Raw genomic sequence first — 21396 nt, 5'->3', positions numbered from 1 at the left:
TACAATAAACTAAGACACAAATATCCCAACATTTATCAAGCATAGAGTACCGTATGAATGCATTTGCTAGGTGGTGTTTACTTGACTTTTTAAGCATGTTATACACAACCGCAGGATAACCACTTTTTAAGAGAGATGTACTAACCAAGGCAATAGGCGATAAAATTGAAACCATTTTATTTGTCTTGTGACGGTTACTGTAATGATTTGTCTAATGAAAATCAAGATATATAATATTGTAAATAATGGATCTGATGGCCAAAATGAATTATACTTGTTTGTTTAAGAAGAATATGATTATGGATGCTGGAGATTTTAATTCAAAGATGAAACCCAAAAATATTGTGATTCATATCTCCTGGAAATATAATTAGGACTGAAATATTATATCCTTTATGTGTATCCACTGCAATTCAAATATTTAGTAAAAGCATATAGCCCATTGTTCTTGAAGCTGCATATGCCTTTTTTTCAAGATGCTTCATTTTTGTGCTTCATCCTTGTGTTCATATCAGAGATCTTCTTTATTAGAGAGATGCTAATGGCATAAACAGCTCTCCATTTAATGACTGATACCATAGCAGGCATCACGGACAAATGTTTCATTTAACCAATACTTCGAAAATCTATAATGAAAAATATTATTAGATTTTCACTGATGTTATGCCTGATTCTACTAGGAAGGGATGGGGAATATAGAAATTGTAGCAGATCCATATAGAGTTTCAGTGTCATCAGTTGGCATTCATGCCAGGTTTTTAACATTATCACAAGGATCTAAACTTTACTTTACCACAAATGTCCAGCTCAAAATTTGCTGACTGAGGTGAATAGACATTTTAATTTTCCACGTTGCCCTATTTTTCATGATCCATGTGACATTGCATCAGGGCTGATATAGATCATTTAAATTTTGAATTTGTCAAATTCAAACCAGAGAGCACTAGGGCCCACTGTCATATAATTCTGCCAGAGGGTGGTTTTTTTTGGATTTTCTTCAAATTGTAATCAGTCACATTCATATTTTTTCATAATGCTAAGGATTCATTTATCTAATGGTTTAAACAGTCTTTGTTCATTTCCCACTATAACAAATGATTGTTCAATGGATTTCTGGTACTGTGAATTGTGGCTTTCCTGTCCCTGAACTAAATAAAGTTCTGTTGTATTCAGCCTCTTAACTTCCTAAAATTATTTATACTTAAATCAGAAATAAGCCAGGAGTAAGCTAATGAAAATAGTTCATACGTAGATAAATATAAGAGACACTTAATGAGGCAGTAGGAAGCAATGATGCATGAGCTCATCAAGTTAAGACTATGACTAAAATGATTGATAATAGATAGCAATAAAATGTTTTGGACATTGGCTGAAAACACTAGTTTTAGTATTGCACATAATAGCATATAATATGGTCACACTCCATAAGATTAATTGTGGGAATCATCGAACTAGAGTTCCAGTTAAATCCACTCACATCCCAAATTGGCACCTTAGGTCTTCCTAGTCCCACATTCTCTGGCATGCCCTAATTATTTCAATTGGTATTGTGTCATTTCCTTTTTTAAAAAAAAATCTATGGGAGCATCAGGTTAAATATTCCTTCCAAATTGATAAATTTTAGTGATTTTTTCCCCCCTTTGGTTCTGTATGATGATTATAAAGAAATTGCTAGGGCTGCCACAGTTCAGTCTGGCTTGCATATGGAAAGACATATGGATGCAAGCATTCTGGCTTTGTCATTCAGATCATGTCAGTTATTTATAAATACAGTGAATTCATAATCGAAAGGCAATCTACAAAGAGCAGCAAATCCAAGTTAAACTGTCTACAATCTCTAGGTTGTGAGATATTAGTGTGTGGAGTATATTTACTGATGTCATAGAACTGGACAGAACATAGGAAAAACATTGGCATTTCCTTCTCTTTGTATCATGATTTGTTTATAGGTATATATTATTTGATTAAAACAAGTAATTAATGAAAATTGACAAAGGAGAGAAAAGTATTAAAGTGACAACTAAGGAATGTGTGTGTTTAGTCTGTCTATATCTTTTGACATATGATTCCACCTACCTCTTTGCAATGACCTAGATGCTTAGACTACATGTAAACTGAGAAACTAATGGATGCTAACAGGTTTATCTTATTACAATTAATTATAATTGTTGGATGGAATCCCATGGTTATATTTTATATCAAGTATTAGAGTTCAGACACCTCCTAGCCCTTCCCCGATCTCCACCCCCAATATTATATGCTATACAGTTGTTTTGCCTTCATCATAGCATCAGCACCAGCTCAAAATCCTGGTTTGGTTTTTAGCCTAATACAAAACCACAGCTGATGATATTGCAGTGCTACTATAGCCATTGCAAGCTGGCCAAATGCTTACATTTTTCACTCTGATAGATTACAGGGTCAGATTCCTGGAAGACTTAACTCACAGCATGCTGTCATTGACATTCACTCAGCACAAATCTTAGCCAGTGGCAATTTTTAAATTATAAAAATGGCCTATGCATTTTTATGTTGTCATATCATCCTATCGCCTCATCACCCCCTCATTACTGGATTCAGCAACTGGCTGATCTCTGAGCTTGGGAACTAAACAGAGTCAAGACTGATTAATGCTTGAATGTGAGATTAATACCAAGTCTATAGATTAGAATGACAAATTAAATATCACTCCCAAAGGCAATGAAACAGCATGGTTGAGTCCATGAAATTGCCAGGAAGTAATGTTGGTTCAAATTGCCAGGAAGTAATGTTGGCTAATCTTAAACTTTGAAGAAATTATTCACTCAGATCAGAACATTGTGGCCATTTGCAGCAGGTTGCTGATGGCAGGTATCTCTGGAGACAGTGGAATTTAGAAATAATAGAAACTTGACCTTACTTGTAGGTCAGGTTTTAGATTTTGGTAGTGGTTTGCTCTCCAAGCTGGTTTCAATTTAATTTCTGAATGTTTTGTTACCAGACTAGATAACATCATCAGCAGGATTTTCTTGTCCTATTCTTCTTAGCTTATCAATGTCTTGTGTGCCAGTTTGGCTAGTTAGTTGTGTGATTGGTTGTTCTTTTGGAGCTATATTTAAATTCTGAGCAGCTGACTGGTTCTCTTGTTGATTGGTGATTCGAATGGTCTAGTTTCTTACATAGTCATATGCTGGATCTAGATCAATATGCTTGTTAATTGTTCCTTTGATAGAATACCAGGCATCAATAAATTCATGTGTGTGTGGTGGGTGCTGGCATGGACAATTATTTTCATTCTTCCCAATAGGACTGGTGTTGTTTATTATTAGTGTGGTTTGAGATCAGGGAATTTTTGTTGCATTTTTTTAACTGCTAGTTGATGTTCATGAACCCTTGTTTGCATTTGCCTTCCTGTTTGTCCCACAAAGAATTGGTTACAATTGGTGTAATTGATTTTTTATACTATGTTGCTGTTGTCTTCCTTCTGTATTTTGTCTTTGACTTTAGATAGCTCTTTTCTGAGTGCAAATGTGGGTTTGTAAGCTATCATTAGAGAGTGGAATTTAATTCTGTGGTAAATATATATAGGACTAGATTGCCAGTAGACCAGTGCTTAATAGTCCTATTAATGTTCTCATTATAGCACTAGGTATGTTGCCAGATAACTTTATAACCAGAAATAAGTCTGTGAAATATGAAAGATGCTCAAGTGCTGTCTCATATAGACAGTCCCTGGGTTAAGAACTTTCAACTTACAGAAAACTCATACTTATGAATAAATTGCCATAAAATCTTATTATGTTAAAAATTGAGTTAAATGTAATGGTTCATAAGAATCCATACACTACTTCATGACACTCATGAAAATATTGTGTGACTTCAGTGGTTCACTGGTTCCAGGAAAAAGCCATCCTGCCATTTCAATGATCATTTTTCTTTTATTTATCCTCATAACTATCCCTCCGAAGCATAAATCCAGTCCAAATGCTGGTGATGCATGAAAGAAAAAGAAAGTGATCACAACTGAAAATAAAGTGGAAATAATAAAGTCATCAGAGCAGCAGATGATAGCTTTTGAGAAAGAAAACTGGAATTGAAAACTCCAGAACTGAAAGAATTAGCTGAAGCCTTTTTGTTTCAATGAAGCAGGAATGGCAAAGTTATAGAGGAAAATCCAAATCAGAGGAACTCACCAAAACTTATGGTAGTTACCAAGGGCCTCAAATGCTGCAAGGCCATGTGTGATGAGAAAAAGAAAAGCTCTGGATGCCTGCTTCATGATAAAGATAAAATGTATGCTTTGAACTAATATTTGACTAACTGACACTAGATAAGAATCATATGTACCCATTCTGACTTACTTACAATTTTGACTTAAAGACAGACTAAAAATGGATCTCATTCATAACCTGTGGATTGCTTATTCACATCCACTTAGAACAATGCTCTATTTATCTTCATTGAATTTAGTCCAAAGTCAGGATAAGATTGCAATGTTAATTGCCTCTAAAGTCCTTAGTGTTTTTCTTCCTTTACAATGTCTACTTCAAAAACCTATGTCTATTTCTCTTCCCTCTTTAAAATTACGATTTATTTAATTTTTAACACTTTCATATCTTTTTCATCATCATCTCAGATAGATAGATAGATAGATAGATAGATAGATAGATAGATAGATAGGTAATATTCAGCTTTGTTTGGGTATTTTCCCATGTCATTATAGTTGTTTTTAATTTGGGGCAGCCTACTGCTGTGCCAGAATGGTTTTTTTCTTCATCCTGATTGGTTGGGAGACTTGGTCTGTGTTTATTGGTCTTGGAGTTTGCTGTGTTCTGCTTGATTGGTGTTTCTAATATCTTCTGTCTGTTTTGTGGCTCTTTTTGTGTCTTGATTGGCTGGCAACATTGTGTTCTTGTATTGGAGGCCTTTAGTGCAGCGTGGCTCCAAGTAAATGGAGGGCTATCATTTATTAGGAAGCTAGGTTTTATCTGGGTGCCTGGTTGGGGTGTGTTTGAGCTGGAGGTATCAGGGGGGATCTGTTTGTGCCCAGGTGTTTGCCTGGGTAGTGGTGTGGAGATTTTTTTGTTTGAGAGTGCAGGCTTCCAAATAATTGACAGTCTGGTGGAATCATCTCTTCTATTCATGCTTTCAGGAAATTTAAAACATGCCCCAAATTTAAAACTGAAACGGCTGTGAAAGTCTGACTCACAGACGAACACAGTACAGAAGCCTGATGATGGCAGATGAGATTCTGCTGAAACGTTGCTACAACTTTAAAAGCACAACTACAATGATGTGGGAAAATACCCGAACAAAGCTGAATACCATACATGTAAGTACCCGCGAAAACTTAAGAAAACACACACACACACACACACACACACACACACACACACATATATAAGAAAGTGTTAAAGATAGTAAATAAAAATGCTGTTGCAAATATTCCTACATTTGTCAGTCTTCAATGTTCATTTGTCATAGATCATAAGAGGCTAAGGTGGCAACTATTAAGTAGAATTTATTCTTGCTGCTGCCCAGCTCATCTGATTATCAAGTATTACATACAACATTCATAATAGAAAGTTCCTCCTCTTTGGGAACATCCATCTATGTATTCTGAGGAAAAAGCAAAACAAATCTTATCTTCTTTTTTTGCTGGAAAGTAAACGTTGGAAACTGGCAAACAATGGTAAAAATCAGAGGCATAAGACTATTGGATACTGCAAATGACTATAAAGGTGAACTGATTGTCAAGCGCTCAAAATGCAATCATGTGACTGCAGAAGGTGAGGGATATGGGTGTTGTAACTTCAAAATTGTTCATAAATAGCTTTTGGGGGATCTTGCTTAACTTTAAATGGTAACTAAGTAACTGATCTTCAAGCAAGAATTACCTGTTAATTAAGTACCCTCACAGAACATCTCAGTTTAATCAAATTTATTTTAAAATATTCTGTAAATATAATTACAGTGCATTAATGCAAATAAGCACTGAACATGGACAAAAGTAGTATAAAATGTCTGGAACTAAAGTCCTGTTTTTAATTTTGTACTTGCTACCTTTAATAAATGATAGATATATGCAGGAAACAATATTATATTATTACCTACAAGAATCAAGATTCATGAACTGATGGTCATATTAAAGAAAGGTCAGCATCAGATCATTTGAAAATTTTAAAATATAGATTTCCCTATTGGATCTCCATTAAAAGAACATATATATTGAATGTAATCTTTAGCAGTCAAAAACCTTTGATATGTTAGTTTGGTTTGTTTATAATGTATTCATAAAAACAGTCAGAATCTTTAAACCTCTGGATGACTTATATGTCTATTGAGTTTGCTGTCAAGGTATTGATGGTTGATGGGCAAATTCAAAACCTCTGCCCCTCTTTCATTTTTTATCTTAAAACCAAACTTGTCCTTCCGGAAAAAGATATCTTTCCTCAGAGGTCTGTATCTTGAAAGTCCTTCAAATAGACTGATATTTTCTATTAAATAAGGCAAATGGCCGCTATAAGGATTGTTTTGCTGCTTGAATGTTATCTCTTTGTCCGTGGTTGTCTACAATTGACTTTCAAGAATATTTTAGTCCCCTTCTCACATTTTTATCGTTCTAGTAGCCTCTAACACATTTATTTATGGAGCTAAAAAAATAACATGCAGGAAATTATATTCAGTTGCTCACTAAAAGTAGTGTTAATACTTGCAATTTCTAATGCTAGGGTCAAAAGGTGCAAGGCTGCAAGGTTAATGGACCTGAGAAAATTAAATTATTGGATATGTATTATTTCATTGCACTTTATAAGATATAAACACAAATAAAATAATACCTTTAGAAGGCGCATGTTTAATAGTTGTCAATAGTTAACCATTATAGCAATATAACAGACAAGAATCATAAAGCGGTTCAGAATGTTGTGCTAATTTCTATTTCAAATTATATTGAAGTAGAAATTATTTCATGACTTAGCAAGAACAGCATTCAAGGATCTACATAGAAAGGTAGCGATAAGATCTGATCGATAAATGAAAAATATTTTTTTCCAATATCCTGAGTGGATGGCACTTTCTTTACATTAATAGGCAGTAAAACCTTTGACAGCTAAGTTACTTCATCTGTAAATGATGCACAATACAATAGATGTTTTGCACTAATCAAAATTACTGTCATTTTAAATATAAAAGTTATAATTTTTCTTTGTTTTTGTTTTGGAAAGCCAAGGCATCTGATACTAACAACATCTAAAAATTACATCTGTATTCAGTCCACAAAATCCATGTTAATGTTGACTTTGAACTGCTGCAGACCTCGTTGCTTAATGATCTGCCTAATTTATGGCCCTTTTTTCTTTCCCAGATATGCATTTTAGACAAAATATAGTCATTCCTTTTCAAACTGCTTCCTTTATGGCAGTGGTGGGACTCAATTTTTTTTACTACTGGTTCTGTGGGCGTGGCTTGATGGGCATGGCAGGGGAAGGATACTGTAAAATCTCCAGTCAGAGTTGGTAATTGCCGGTTCTCCGAACTACTCAAAATTTCTGCTACTGGTTCTTCAAAACTGGTCAGAACCTGCTGAATACTACCACTGCTTTATGGTTATCTCAATACATCTTTTTCCACTTCAGTTTAGTAGGGGAGTAACTTTAAGAGAAAGAGGGAGAGAAAGAGGGAGGGAGGGAGGAAGGAGGAAAGGAAAGAAGGAAGGAGGGAGGGAGGGAAGGAAGGAAGGTTGATATGGAGGACAATGTATTAGGGAAATAACTTTTTCAATAGTCATTTCTTCCTGGGCATCTCAGATATTGAAAAGTCCATGGAACGCAGGTTCCTCCATTTCACACCAGGTAATATATCAAGCCTGCCATGCACGTCACAACAAAACAGTCATTCAACTTGCAGGCCTTATTCTTAGAGGACCAGTGATGGTCCATTTTGTGGCTGAAGCAATTTAATTGATCTTTTGCATGCCTTGATCCAACGTTGTAAAAATTTTGCTCCATCATTAAAAAAAACAAACAGTTACAGCTACATCCATTCCATTGCTTGTATTATATTTTTAATATCTTCCCAATGCTACTACATTTGCTTTCTTTCTACAGGCCTAATGCCTAAAACAATCTTAAAAGAGTAAGCTTCAAGAGCAGTTTTCTTTCTCTGAATTTTGCCTTTTTGTCACTTACGGTATTTGAAGAAGGCAGTTGTAACATGATATAGGTTGCTCTGAAGGATTAGCAATGGAGTCTACTAGGTGATGGATCTCCAACAATCCATCAATGCTAAACCTCAATATAGCAACCAAAAGGTCCCTATATCTAGATTCTATTCTATCATAGTCTTCACAAATATAAGCATAAAACCAAGAAGCTGAGATTTGGAACATGAAGACAATTATTTAAATTTCCTTACTTGACTTTTATCAGGTATGTTATCAAGTACTGATACAATCTGTAACTGTTTTCTTGCATTTCCACAAGCACACTTATCAATCTCTGTTGAGCTTTAAGACTTGTTATTTCTCTTTTTATTGGAAAGAAACATTATAGGTAATCCTTGATTTAGTGATCGTTCAAAGTTACGATTGATCCCCAAAAAGGTCTTAAGACCCAGATTTGAACTTCCAACAGCATCATCTCTTGGGTCATGTGATCGCATTTTGGGGACTTGGCAACCAGGTACTCAGCAGCTTATATTTAAACTTCATCAGTGTTATTGAAATCCTTAAATGATGAACATCCGTGTGTATATATAGCAATCTAATGAGCATAATAATTTAAATACAGTATACACACACACACACACACACACACACATATATATAGAGAGAGAGTTATTTTAGCAATGTTCTTTTAATTTTTCATTGGGAACTATCTAAAGTTTGCTATATAAATACTTTAAATAAAATAAATAAAAATATCAAGGAAATCAGGTGGATATCCTTTGTGTGGCATACTAATAACCATACCCCGCAAAATGAGAGAGGTGGAAGAAGATGGTTACAGGACAAAATTTAAGATTGATCATGTTTAATTTCAATTTCAATTTAGTTATTAATCAATTACATATTATTTATATGACTATAACCCCTATATCTAATAATTGTTTATCTTCTGCTACATTAATGAGAAATCAAAAGGCAGGCAGGCAGGCAGGCAGACACTCACATACATGTTTGCCTTAAGGTTGCCCCTTTCTCTCTACTAAGGCCAAAGTTCAGTTTTCTAATTTTGTTCCCCACATGGCTGTAGGATACTAAACAATGATAATGGTGCACTAGACAGCAGTGTCTGTAGATAGCCTGTTTCACTGTTTTGTTTTTAATCCATCAAGCACTCAAAAAGACATCCTCAGTAAAATCATGGAACTTGCTGACATTGCTAAATTGACTTCTTTGATCAGAGAAAAGACAATGTCTTTTATTGCTGACTGGAAACGCCTTACAGACTTTTTGCATAAAAATAGAAAAAAATGAACTTTATATCTATGTTTTTGATGATTAGACAGCAGAGAATATAGAAAGGAGAGAGTTATAACTACAAAGTAGCGGCTAATTATATCATTGTACTTACAACTGCTATAAAAAAGTTCAAAAGCTATTTATTTATATTTTTCTTTCTTTTCTATTTTTCTGTTACTTTCCCCCCACTTTTGCACTTTTAGTTTTCTCTTTTATTTATTTCTTTTATTTATATTTTCTTGCTTTTTATTAATTTGTTTAGGTTTTATCTTTCTTTCTAAAAATATAATATCCCATTTAACCCCTATAGGTGGTGTATGTATCTGTGTGTGTGTTTGCAAATAACAAAAACAAGAAAATCTCTTCAAGAAGAATTATTTTGGGCTTAAATATTTATAAAAGTTATGGTTACTATTATTCATAACTTCTAAAAGATAAACATGAACATTTGTTTTGGCATTGAAGGCTATTTTGGAAATAAGTCAAGAGAACAAAGGCTCTGGTAAACTTGCATGTAAAATTAGAATTAATAAACATTTAGATCCCACACAATAAACATAGCTGAATATTCCATATACAATGGACATGGTCAGAGACACTATTATATCTATTACATATTTGAGAATATTATACTTGAATACAGGGAAAAAAATGCACCAGATCTTTGGAATTGACTACCTCAGTTTTTAATCACTGGGATCTACTATATGTTGAATCCAGACAATATGGGAAAACTGAACATCAGTCTAGGAAGAGATGCTCAGCTTAAGGGATTCTCTGAAGGAGTAGGTATCTACTTTGGAAATTTTCTTATCTTTTGGAGAGAGAAGATTTTTTTGACCAGATTTCTATGTTTTCCAAACAAATTAATAAGTTAACATATTAACTCATTCAATAACATGATATTGTGCACAAACAATATTCTGAACACAAAGACTGTATTAATCAGGAGAAAGAAGGTACATTCTGAAACACATGCAGAATAAGTTATATTTAATTAATTTCTTTTAATTTTATTTCATCTTACATTTAAAATAGATCTGTTGTCATTGCCCTTTTCTACATTTTATGATGAGAATTCCAGTATGGTAATCAGAAATACAATACATATATACTTATTAGATAAGAGAATTCCCCCCCATCCAGAAAATTAACAACAACAAAAAAAGAAGAAATAATAAATATTAGACCAGATATCGCAAAATTCAGCATTTAATATATCCAGATGAAATTTAGGCTGGAGAATAAATCTATCAGGAAAAAAGCCAAATAGAATTCTTTGCTTCTAATAAGGCATACCTGCTTCAATTCATGTAACACAATAGTTTTATAGACTTCAGAACTTTGTATGCATTCATTACTGTACATGTTCTTAGACTGATGCAAAGTGGCAGACGCCATTGGGCCCACAGTCTTCATTTCTAAAGCAGTACAAGGAAAGGAAGCAGTACAAGGAAAGGAAGCAGTACAAGGAAAGGAAAGGAAAGGAAAGGAAAGGAAAGGAAAGGAAAGGAAAGGAAAGGAAAGGAACATAGTGTCGACATGTAACCTTATGCAGCCATTTTTCTGCCTATGAAAGAATTTACATGGTGGAGTGATAGGGAATATGCATATATGGCTTTATTTGCATAGTGGATTCTAATCATGGTTAATGCTTCCATGAGTGAGGGTTTTTTATTTATTTATTCAACAGTCACTTTCCTGTGAGATGGGCAGGTACAATAATATGATAATAAATTATTTAAATTTTATTTCATGTTTAATACCACATATTTTTAGAATAACTAAGATTATTTGGTAATCAAGCCCTTGGAAATACATTCATTCCAATTTTGCTGTTGCAATTGTTAGTGCAATCCAACATCCATTTGATGATAGGTGAGGCCTTTTTTGTTGTGTTCACCAAGACAGGCCACAGAGTAATGAGGCAAAGTCTTGCTCATCCCCTAAACAGTCTTGCACATTCAGCTGAGGGAATGGTGAAACAATAAAAGTGCTTCATGAAATTTGACCTCATGCACTCATATTTGAACAACTGCTGTATTTTTGATGCAGAGGTACCCTTGAAATCCACAAGGAACATGGTGTTTGAAAGCCAAGATCTCTCCATGATATTGCTGATAGACAAATATGACTTTCTGCTGGCAGTCCTGAATCAGATATAGCCAGCATTTGCTTATACACTTTCAAGGCTCCAAACTGGAGCTGAACCATATATAATCATAATAATTCTTGACAGGATTGAGAAAACACTTGTTCAGATTCTCTTGCAGAAGCATTTCCTTCTTCCATGCCATTCAGTTACAAAGATAGAGAACCCATGGCCCACTAGCTACATAGAGCCCCCCAATTCTGCTTTTTGCTTGCTGTAGAATCCATCACATTCATATTGTCAAAACACAATAGTAAATCAGCAAATTACAAAAGTACTATATTATTTTTCTTTGACTTAGGAAAAAAAAAGCAGAGACAAAATAGCTAATATAATATATCCAAGTTCTAGTGCCTTTATACAGAAACACCACATAGCCCTGTGGTCCTCAGCTGCATAAAAAAGAAGTGTGATTTAAGTTGCACAAATAGACACTCTTCTATCAGAGATCTAATCCATTTGCCCACAGCAGCACTAAATTTTTGTAATATGTCAGTACAAAATTTTTCCAAACAAAGGTAACAAAGTTGATTTATTGGGCTACCAATTTCATGATTTATCTATCTCATTTAATCTTAAGTCCACTGAAAGCTGCTGTTTAGGTTACCCATCTCATAAACTTACTTCCTGATTTCTTTTCTAAAAATGCACTGAAATAACTAAACCAATTTTTTTTTACAGCTGCACATTTAATCATTAAATCTACAGCCATTCTTCCAGACCCTGTGCAATTTGTATGCTACAGAACTTTAACAAAGCCATAGTTCCTAATTTTATGCAAAAGACCAATTCTTACCGTTTTATTGCTTCTTCTTGTTTCCGGCGCTTTTCATTCTTTTCTTTCAAGTAAGCCAGGTTGGTTTCATTTCTCATGCGATCGTTCTCCCGAGCAATGTCAGATGCATTCTGTATAACTAAGCCATCGTAGGCCTTCAGGCCCATATCTTCAATGTACTGGAAAAAAGTGCCCAAAGTGACCTCCTCCTGATTAGAATTCATCATCTTGTGGGAAATACTTCCTGTGGGTTGAAAAAAAGAAATATGTTCATGCACTCATACTTTTTTTGGTCATTTGTCAAAACTTCCTTATTTTTGAGCGTGCTCCAATTTGGGCTCCTGTTAGCTCTGTGAGCTCTGTTTTAAATGAACTGCATCAAATAAAACCTTTATTGCTATATACCAAATTAGTTTTTTTTCCTTCCTGTCTATTCTTGCCCACTTTGCTTGATAGAAAATACTGGAAATTTCAGGTGTTTGTGCATTGGCTGTTGTTTTCCTTTCTTATCATCATACACAACTGATTTAATTTAGAACATATATAAGGTCTGAATTTACAAGCATTTTCTAATGTTGTGACCTGTTTCATATAAACACACATGCACAGAGACAAATTTCATGATTTTATTTATTCTTTCATTTAGGTATTTATCATATTTCCACACTGGTCTCCATCTCACATAAGTGCTATATGGATTAATGCATGAAACTTGGCTATCATGCAAGAAAGTATTCACACTAAATCCATATGTTCCTTTCCTTAAAATAAATGCCATGCATCTGTTTGAAGTTGATTGTGATCCATGAAAGCTTTGACAATAGTAGAGGCATTTCTAAAGTGCTACCAGATTGGTTTGGGGTTTATTTATTTCATCTTTATTTAGAAAACAAGTTTTAAAATCAATCTCCAAAGGAATGTATTGATAATACCCTCATATAAAAAGTATTACAGTTTCTAATTACATTGTCATTATATCATATTTAATTTTAAATACTTGGAGAACACCTCAGTATGAATTCATTTCTTAGTTTTAACAAAAAACAACAATATTTAGGTCTATATGCTTACTAGTTAAGCAAACATGAAGTAAGAAAGGTTGTTTGCCTTTTCACCAAATCCCATGCTGCTGAAAACCAACAAATTATATTCAAAAACATTTCAGAATTTGCAATGGCAAAGATAGGACTGAATCAAAGTTTACATTGCACAAGTAAAGGGCAAATCTTATAATACTATCCATGAAAAAAGGGGAAAATCCCACAGTTTTTCACCCTAGCTGTTCTCAATCATTTGGTGAAAGAGAAATTTTTGAACTACCTGTTGAAGAAAATAATTTCAGTAAAATTCTTACAGGTGGGATACAGTGTAGTCCTTATGAGTCAAACCATAGGATGCATGAATATGCTGTATTTCATTCTAAATCATCTCACCACCAATCTGTGGCCTTGCTAGGCTTGTCAGAGTTCAATTAAATCCCAAGGGAAGACATAATTTCACTTTTTTCATTGGCTTTTTCAGGTTTGGAATGCAAAAGAAGCCTTAAAGATATGAAAAGCCAACTAGCAGAAAACAATAGCAGCAGAGGTGGTATTCAGCAGGTTCTGACCAGTTCTGGAGAACCAGTAGCATAAATTTTGAGTACTTTGGAGAACCGGCAAATGCCATCTCTGACTGGAGATTTTACAGTATTCTTCCCCTGACGCACCCACCAAGCCATGCCCACAGAAAAAAATTGAATCCCACCACTGAATAGCAGCATTTGCACTGTCTGCTAATTCCAACATTGAAACTGGAAATTGCTACCAAAAGAAATATCAAAGAAATGTTCATGTATACTAACCATAAAGTAAGAAAACTTTGAGATAAATTAAATTCAAGCATGCTGAATTTGGAAACAAAATAAACTATAAATTAGGAAGGGTCATTTACCCTAGTCCTAAGAACGGATATATATCAGCAACCTTGTTTGTTTTTAATTTCTGCATTCTGCATTTGCTTTAATTGTTCTGGATTTCAAACACTGAAGATTGCAGATCCAAAGTATCCTTCATATGGATATGTAATACTTCAGTTTCAAAGCAAAATTTGCTTTGGAGTACATGAGGTATACCTGAAACCACAACCAGAGGATCTTTTTCCATACATTCAAAAGCATGTTTTTGCCATTAAATGCAAAACCTAATATTTCTACCATATACTAATCAGTTTCCTTAACTAATGTTTTCATGAAAGTGAGGTGCCTGAACAGCCACACATTTAAAGAGAGCTAACCTAAGCTGGAAAAAGAATTACTGCTTTCACAATTCAAGAAAAGGTGCTTTGTACATGCTACTGCTTCACAACATGTCTTGTGAATGATTTACATGAACTGTAATTTATACTTTTACTAAAAACATTATACAATTCAAATTTCCTTGTTTCCTTTATTAATTTTTGTTTGATGATGAGGCAAACAAGGTGAAAGGAAGAACGTGAAAAGACCAGAGGTATAGAACATTGGATTATGGGTTTGAATCCTAAAAAAAAATGGCAGCATTTACAATGTTGTTATTGTTCTTCCATTCAATCATACATGATTCTCAGACATTGCCTGTTACAGGTCCCTGCAGTTTTCTTGACAAGGTTTTTCAGAAGTGGTTTCCATTGCCCCTTTCTTAGGACTGAGTGAAAGTGGATTGTCTCAAAGCACCAGCTAGTTCTATGCCTAAGATGAGACTCCTGATTTCTGGCCTGATGATGCTTTAAGCCAGTGATGGCTAACCTTTTCAGCTTGGTGTGTCAAAAATCGGGAAAAAGTGTAGCCTTCCTTGGGTCGTGCATCACTTCAAGAAATATCAATAATTTGGTTTATGACGGACTGGGCTGGGGTGATCACACAGGGCTGTGAAACTCGTCTCCCTGGTCTCAGGGCTGCAGGTGCAGGATGTGGGGATCGGAAGGCCACCTTACAGGGCTGTGAACCTCATGGATTTCCTTTCCTCCTGTAGCATTCCTGAGGTAATGAAACTGACAAACCGCAGTTTATGGTGGTTAAAACTGGTTCTCTGCTGCAAAGATCTTGCGGCAGCAGTGACACCATGCCTCCACGCAACAAGCAGGGAGCAGGGATTGGAGCAGAACACAGGCAGCCTCTAAATGTGCAGGTTTTCCCCACACCAACAGGCGTGTCAGTCAAAGTGCCTCGGTGTGTCATAAGTGACACGCGTGTCATAGGTTAGCCATTACTGCTTTAAGCACTACACCAAATTGGTGTAGTTTGTACTATACAAATGTTGTACTAAGTAGTCTAAATCCAAATGTAACTTACAATACATGTTAAGGAAGACCACATTTTCTTCAACACCAATGAAGCTAACATAGTGTGACACTAAATAATACATAATATTAACACAGACCTCAGTTTTCCAAAGTTTTCATATTGTCTCAGTCATTCTTACATTCTTTAAGGTAAATCAGTATTATGAACACCTTTATATTAAAAACACTAAACTGAGCTTTGAATACCTTCATCAATCATTTGAAGTGAATGAGAACCCCAAGCTTAATCATGTAATCACCTTGCTATGTTATAATCCTTTATATTCTAAGAAATATTACTGTATTTAGCTTTTAGTAATTTGATTTCATGATTTCATTGCCTGTACATAGCAGATTTGTCACTGAGCTGATTGTATTAATAACATTTGACTTTATTAACATTTAAAGTAGGTTACATGTTTTTCAGCATAGCTATTATTATTACTATTATTATTATTATTATTATTATTATTATTGTTGTTGTTGTTGTTGTTGTTGTTATTGTTGTTATTGTTGTTGTTGTTGTTGTACTTGGTCTTTTACACTGTTTTAAACCCATTGTATGCAAGGGAAATATACAATATTTATACAATTCAAAATATACAGAGAAATCATAATTTCTCTGAAAACAAGTCTTTTAAGGTTTCAGCCAGTCTTTACCTACAAGCAGGACATTTCTCACTTTTCCTCACAAACATTCTTATCTCTTGAACTGCATTTCATGTCTGTTAAATATGTTCACTTGGGTTTGTTTGTTTTTTTGAAAGTGTCTGCATTTTAAGATGGCAGGATATTTTTTCTCTTCATTGTGGCAGAACGTAGGATTGCCCTGTCCATTCTAGTTTCTTGATTAACTCACTTTTCCTACAAATCAAATCTTACTCACACCTCTTCATGCTATTGGATGTATGGTGAATCAGTTATCAATTCAACACTGAATATCAACAATTTAAGAGTGAATGACATGCAGCTTATACAAGCTTGTAATTTGATAACTAGAGAAAATATCCAGCCATGTAACTCTCCTACAAGCCAGAAGTTTATGTATGGAGATCACAGTTTCCTTTAAAACACAGTAGCATGGTTTAACATTTTTACTACTTTTCCTTCATCTCTTGCTTACAGTCATGATGGGAGTGCTGTGATAGGAGGGAATGCCTTAGAATCATTCTGTGCAAAAGGTTTTCTGTGGAGAAGAAATGAAGTATTTTTACTTTTTATTTTTCCTGTTGATTTATTCAACTTACATAGCAAGGTCACTGCATGATACATTCCCCCTCTTTTTTTGGCTTGTGAATACTCCCATGACTAATTTCAGTAGGATGATAACAATGCATGTGCAATTTCAGTAAATGAAAATAAATAATTGATTAGGTTTTTCAATCAAGTGTTTCTGATTTCCAGAAAAGTGATGACTTAATATAATAAAAAACCCTAAAAAACTGAAATGCTAAAATCACTCAGTAAAGGGTGGAAGGGGAACCCCATGAATGATGACAGACTAATTAAACAATAATGTTCCAGTTCATCTAAGGCTATAACATGATGGTGAAGAGTATATATGTAAAAATATTTGCTTTATTCCTGATCTCATTTAGCAGCTCTGGTTAAGTCAGCTTTCCACAATTTAGTAGTTTTTGGATGAATTGCTAATTAAATTCCAAGAATTTTTTCCTTGGTAATTCTGTGAATTATAATCCCAATTTAGAGACTGAAAAACTGGAAATATTAAGGCTAAATCATAATATTTTTATGATTTATAGAACGGAGAAGTGCCAAGGGATGGGGTGAAATTATCTGAAAAGATTATGATAGATAGCACATAAACAAACAGATTAGAGAACTAGTGTGTGACACATCTCAACTTTTTCTTTGTGTAGGCTTTCCCCAAGAATTTCACTGTTGAAGGAAATTCTTCGTAAACAAAAGAAAGTAAACTTACATTTGTCCTCTCTATTAGCAGCATTGTGGGAAAAGAGGCATCTTCAAGATGCTATAGGAAAAAATATACTGTACATCTTCTATTTTTTCTTATTATATCTCTAGTTCAGGTTGCAACTGATGTACAAGTCAGATATAATAAGTTTCATGGCTCAGGTGGGAACTGAACCTGAACCAGTATTAATTCAGGATTATAATCTCTATATCAAGTTATCTCTCATGCAGATTTTGAGGAATGATGCTCATTTGCCACAACAGTTCTTTGCATGACTCCTAGCCATTTTCAGCACACTGAAGAAAATCCTCAATTGGCATTTCTTCAGATTTGCATGGAAAATTCCCTAGTCAGATTAAGAAGCCTCTTGAACCCATATGGTTAGCCATGTGAAGTTCCTTGTGTAGAGTTTCATGTGGTTGCTGTGATGCAATTTATATGTCTGGTTTGAGCTGTGCTGTGCTGGAAAGAAAACAAAATGTGGACAAAGGGGTAGGACAGGTTGTTAAAAGATAACCTATTCCGGAAGTAAGAAATTAATTTCCTATCACTTACATCCCTGTCTTGAATTAAAATTATATTTTTCCCCAGCTAAATGGAATAATATAAAAAGGAATAAGCTTACACAAGTCAGCGTGCAGATTTCCCTTTATCCTCTCTTTGATATGTTCATTTCTCAGCACATGTAAATTCTAATGGAACAATGACATCATCAAGTAGCAGATGCATTCCATTCCAGTTGTAGCCTTTGGGTTCTGTTTGAATGATTTAAATGCTTACAAGACATTTAAGTGCAATACAGACAGACCACATTCCGTTTATACCAAACTGCTGACTGCAGCACCACTATAGGTGTATTGCACTGTAGATTCTCCCCTCTTTCAAGTTGCTGCCTTTTATGCAATGGCTTTTAGGAGACATATAATTTCCCAGATAGGCACATTGTCAATGAAACTCTCATATTATGTCTGGCTCCTTCCTTGATAATTTTTAAGTGGACTTAAAGGAAATTACTTCTGATTCCACATAGTAGACATGCTGAGAAGTATTATCTAGGTTTTTTATATAGTGCTAAAATTACTGATAATGACAACAATAGAGCAAAGTCTAAACTTTTCTGCAAAGTCTTGGTTCAACCTATCTAGAAACTTTCTATGCACAGTTGCATTAATTTATTGTATAGGTGTATGTGTAAATGTAAGAGCCTTTGCATTGGTATATGTATGGGCATGCTTATATGGTTGTGTTTGCATATGTGCATTTACATATATGTGTATTTTTCCCCAACAGGACTTCACAGAGAATGAAGAAAAGCTCCTTTACACCTAAAAGAAGCCACTTGTATGAAAGTATTGGCAATAAAGAACTTTACAAACTGCATATATTAAGGATGGGTGTAATTTGCACAATAGATTCTCTTTCCTTAGTCCACAAGCCTTGAAGAATGTGGATCACTGATACTGTTATTATGGTGGTTTACATGTCAATGGTAAGATGTTTATGCCATGATGCCTTTTCATATGTGTCTTAATCCCAAATGCAATTTCTAACAAGCAAATAGGATATAACTAGAGTCTTAACAGCCAGAAGCAACCACAACTGGCAAATTAAGCTTATCTATAGATGACTAGGGCTGCATGGTTAGGTGTGAAGAAAGATATATCATATTTGCTTAAGTATGTACTTATGTACTTAGAGGGGCATGTAGAGAAGAGAACAAGGTAAAGTGAAGATATTTTGTCTAAGAGAAAGAAATTAAAAATGTGAAATATTAACAGTATGCTTTATATAAGAAATAATTAATATAGCTATAAAAGATATTTGAAATGTATTTCAGAAAAAAAGGGAAAAACATTTTAATAATTTAATATGGCTTTTACAAACGAACACTCCACCCACCAAATTTTCTTATAAGACAGCCTAATGCACAAAAAAGAAGAAAAAAAATCCCAATACATTACATTTTAGTTTAGCTGCTGTTTAATTAATATTTTTAAAACCCAAAAAGTTTTGAATTAGATACTTCTAGACTGTAAATAAATCATTTTGAGTGATATACATTTTTACAGCATTTCATTTCATTAGCATGCTTGGAGGTTGTTTTAAATAAATGGATGGATGTATATGGATAGATGGATGGATGGATGGATGAATAATGTATGTGCATGCATACATGCATATATATGTATATATATATATATATACATACCAAGATTAAAGTCCTTGGGGGACTGCTAAGTGCAATAATTAAAGGTGACTTTTATCTGTAAAAGCCCTTTCTTGTGATTTAGCTCAGTGCAGTCTGAAGGGATATTTCAGCACCATTAAAAAAAAACCCAACAACAACAGATTTTGCAGACTGGCTCAGTTTTTCTTCAGTTAAAGTGCTTGAGATCTCCTTGGCAAAGATATCCAAATGGTAGCATTCTGCATCTCCAGAAGTCAGTATGTTCAATTAAAAATACAGGTCTTTTCCAAACAGGATTAAAAAAAGGCTTTTAAAGTTTGACTTTCAAAAATACAGTATTGGGAAGAGAAAAGATCTGGCATCTTAAATCCACCTTGAAAGAAAAGACAGTTAAGGTATCAGGGGGCACCAATGGTACCCTGCTTTGAAGTCCAAAAGAAATGAAATGGGAGGGTTTTTTGCCCACTTCACCACACAGAAGATTACAGCACCAGCATATGTGATGATAGAGAGGGGGTTAAGGTGCCTCATTGGAGTGGATGCTGTGGAGACCAAAAGAAAGAAAAAGAATGGATAGAAAGCATTGTATCCAAATGGCTTCGTGCAGTTGGAAAAGCAGTCCTTGTTGCCATCTAAACACGGAAGGTTGTAAAACAGTCTTTCTTGCGCTCTTCCCCTCTCCTCCCCCCGCCTTCTCGCTGTCTCTCTCTCTCTCTCTCTCTCTCTCTCTTCCTTTCTGTGGATGCTGTTGTTGATTAATCAGGGATTCTCAAACAAAGAGCAAGCCTACCTTCGGCTTTGAGCAGTAATCTGAGGCTTCACTTTTCTTGCAATCCATTTGAATTCAGTAGCCGAGCAGCCAGCATTCTAGCACCTTGGACAGTTCCCCCTTTTTTGCTTTCCTTGGGCCCGTTGGGAAAAAAATTGAGACAGGGGACAAGTGAAGAAATGGCAAGAGACCGGAAAGCAGCAGCCTTCGACTCCAGCTTGCAATCCCCAGGGGCGCAGCTGCTCATTAAAACCTCCTATACAGACAACAGATTCTCTCTCTTTTTTCTCTGGCTACACAGAAGTCTGACCAGCAAAATAATCCAGTGTGGGTGTGGGTGTGTGGAATCTGAACAAATCCACCCTCTTTAGGTAGGACAAAATATGAAATGAGACTGTTCCATTCTTATCCCCCACTCCTCCCAAAACATCACTCCACGGAGAATGGACAAGTTAACCTTTAGTCCTGGAAAGAGCAGCCACTTAGAGAGAACATTTAAGTCTCGGCTTGATATTCACATATTGATGTATCGTTTGCACTCACCCTCGTTGTAAAAGCCATGCAAAGCTCACAATTACTGCTGACGCAGATTAGGCTGCTGCTTGGGGAATGGTAGGAGGAGCTTTTTAACCTCATCAAAACAACTTCCCACCACCTGCTCCCACTGCATGAAAACATATTTCCCCTACTTGGAATGAGTAACCATGTAATCATATGATTTGTAAGGCATTTGACTTCCTGTAGGTTAGTGGATATGAAACAAATGAAGCTATGATCTACATGATCTACCACAATATTTTATAACAGCACTTTATGTTAACTATTAAAAGCTGA

The 21396-nt window shown here is 34.9% G+C and overlaps 1 protein-coding gene across 2 annotated transcripts in view; it reads right to left on the bottom strand.

Moving 5' to 3' along the window:
• NYAP2 (neuronal tyrosine-phosphorylated phosphoinositide-3-kinase adaptor 2) overlaps positions 1–21164 on the bottom strand; it is a 126783-nt gene extending 105619 nt beyond the window's left edge. The window contains exons 1-3 of one of the 2 annotated variants that reach the window (XM_087933220.1): positions 20584–21164; positions 19815–20335; positions 12391–12613 (exon numbers count right to left, since the gene is read on the bottom strand). In XM_087933220.1, coding sequence (XP_087789346.1) covers positions 12391–12596 — 206 coding nt within the window. In that variant the 5' untranslated portion in view covers positions 12597–12613; positions 19815–20335; positions 20584–21164. The remainder of the gene's footprint in view (positions 1–12390; positions 12614–19814; positions 20336–20583) is intronic. The other variant, XM_026701127.2, reaches the window with a different exon arrangement.
• Positions 21165–21396: the final 232 nt, after the last annotated feature.

Source organism: Pseudonaja textilis, chromosome 4 (genome assembly GCF_049901715.1).
Source record: "Pseudonaja textilis isolate UNSWEBS1 chromosome 4, rPseTex1.2, whole genome shotgun sequence".
Classification (NCBI taxonomy): domain Eukaryota; kingdom Metazoa; phylum Chordata; class Lepidosauria; order Squamata; family Elapidae; genus Pseudonaja; species Pseudonaja textilis.
The sequence above is the reverse complement of the archived record's forward strand: the minus strand, read 5'-3'. Positions and strand labels throughout refer to the sequence as shown.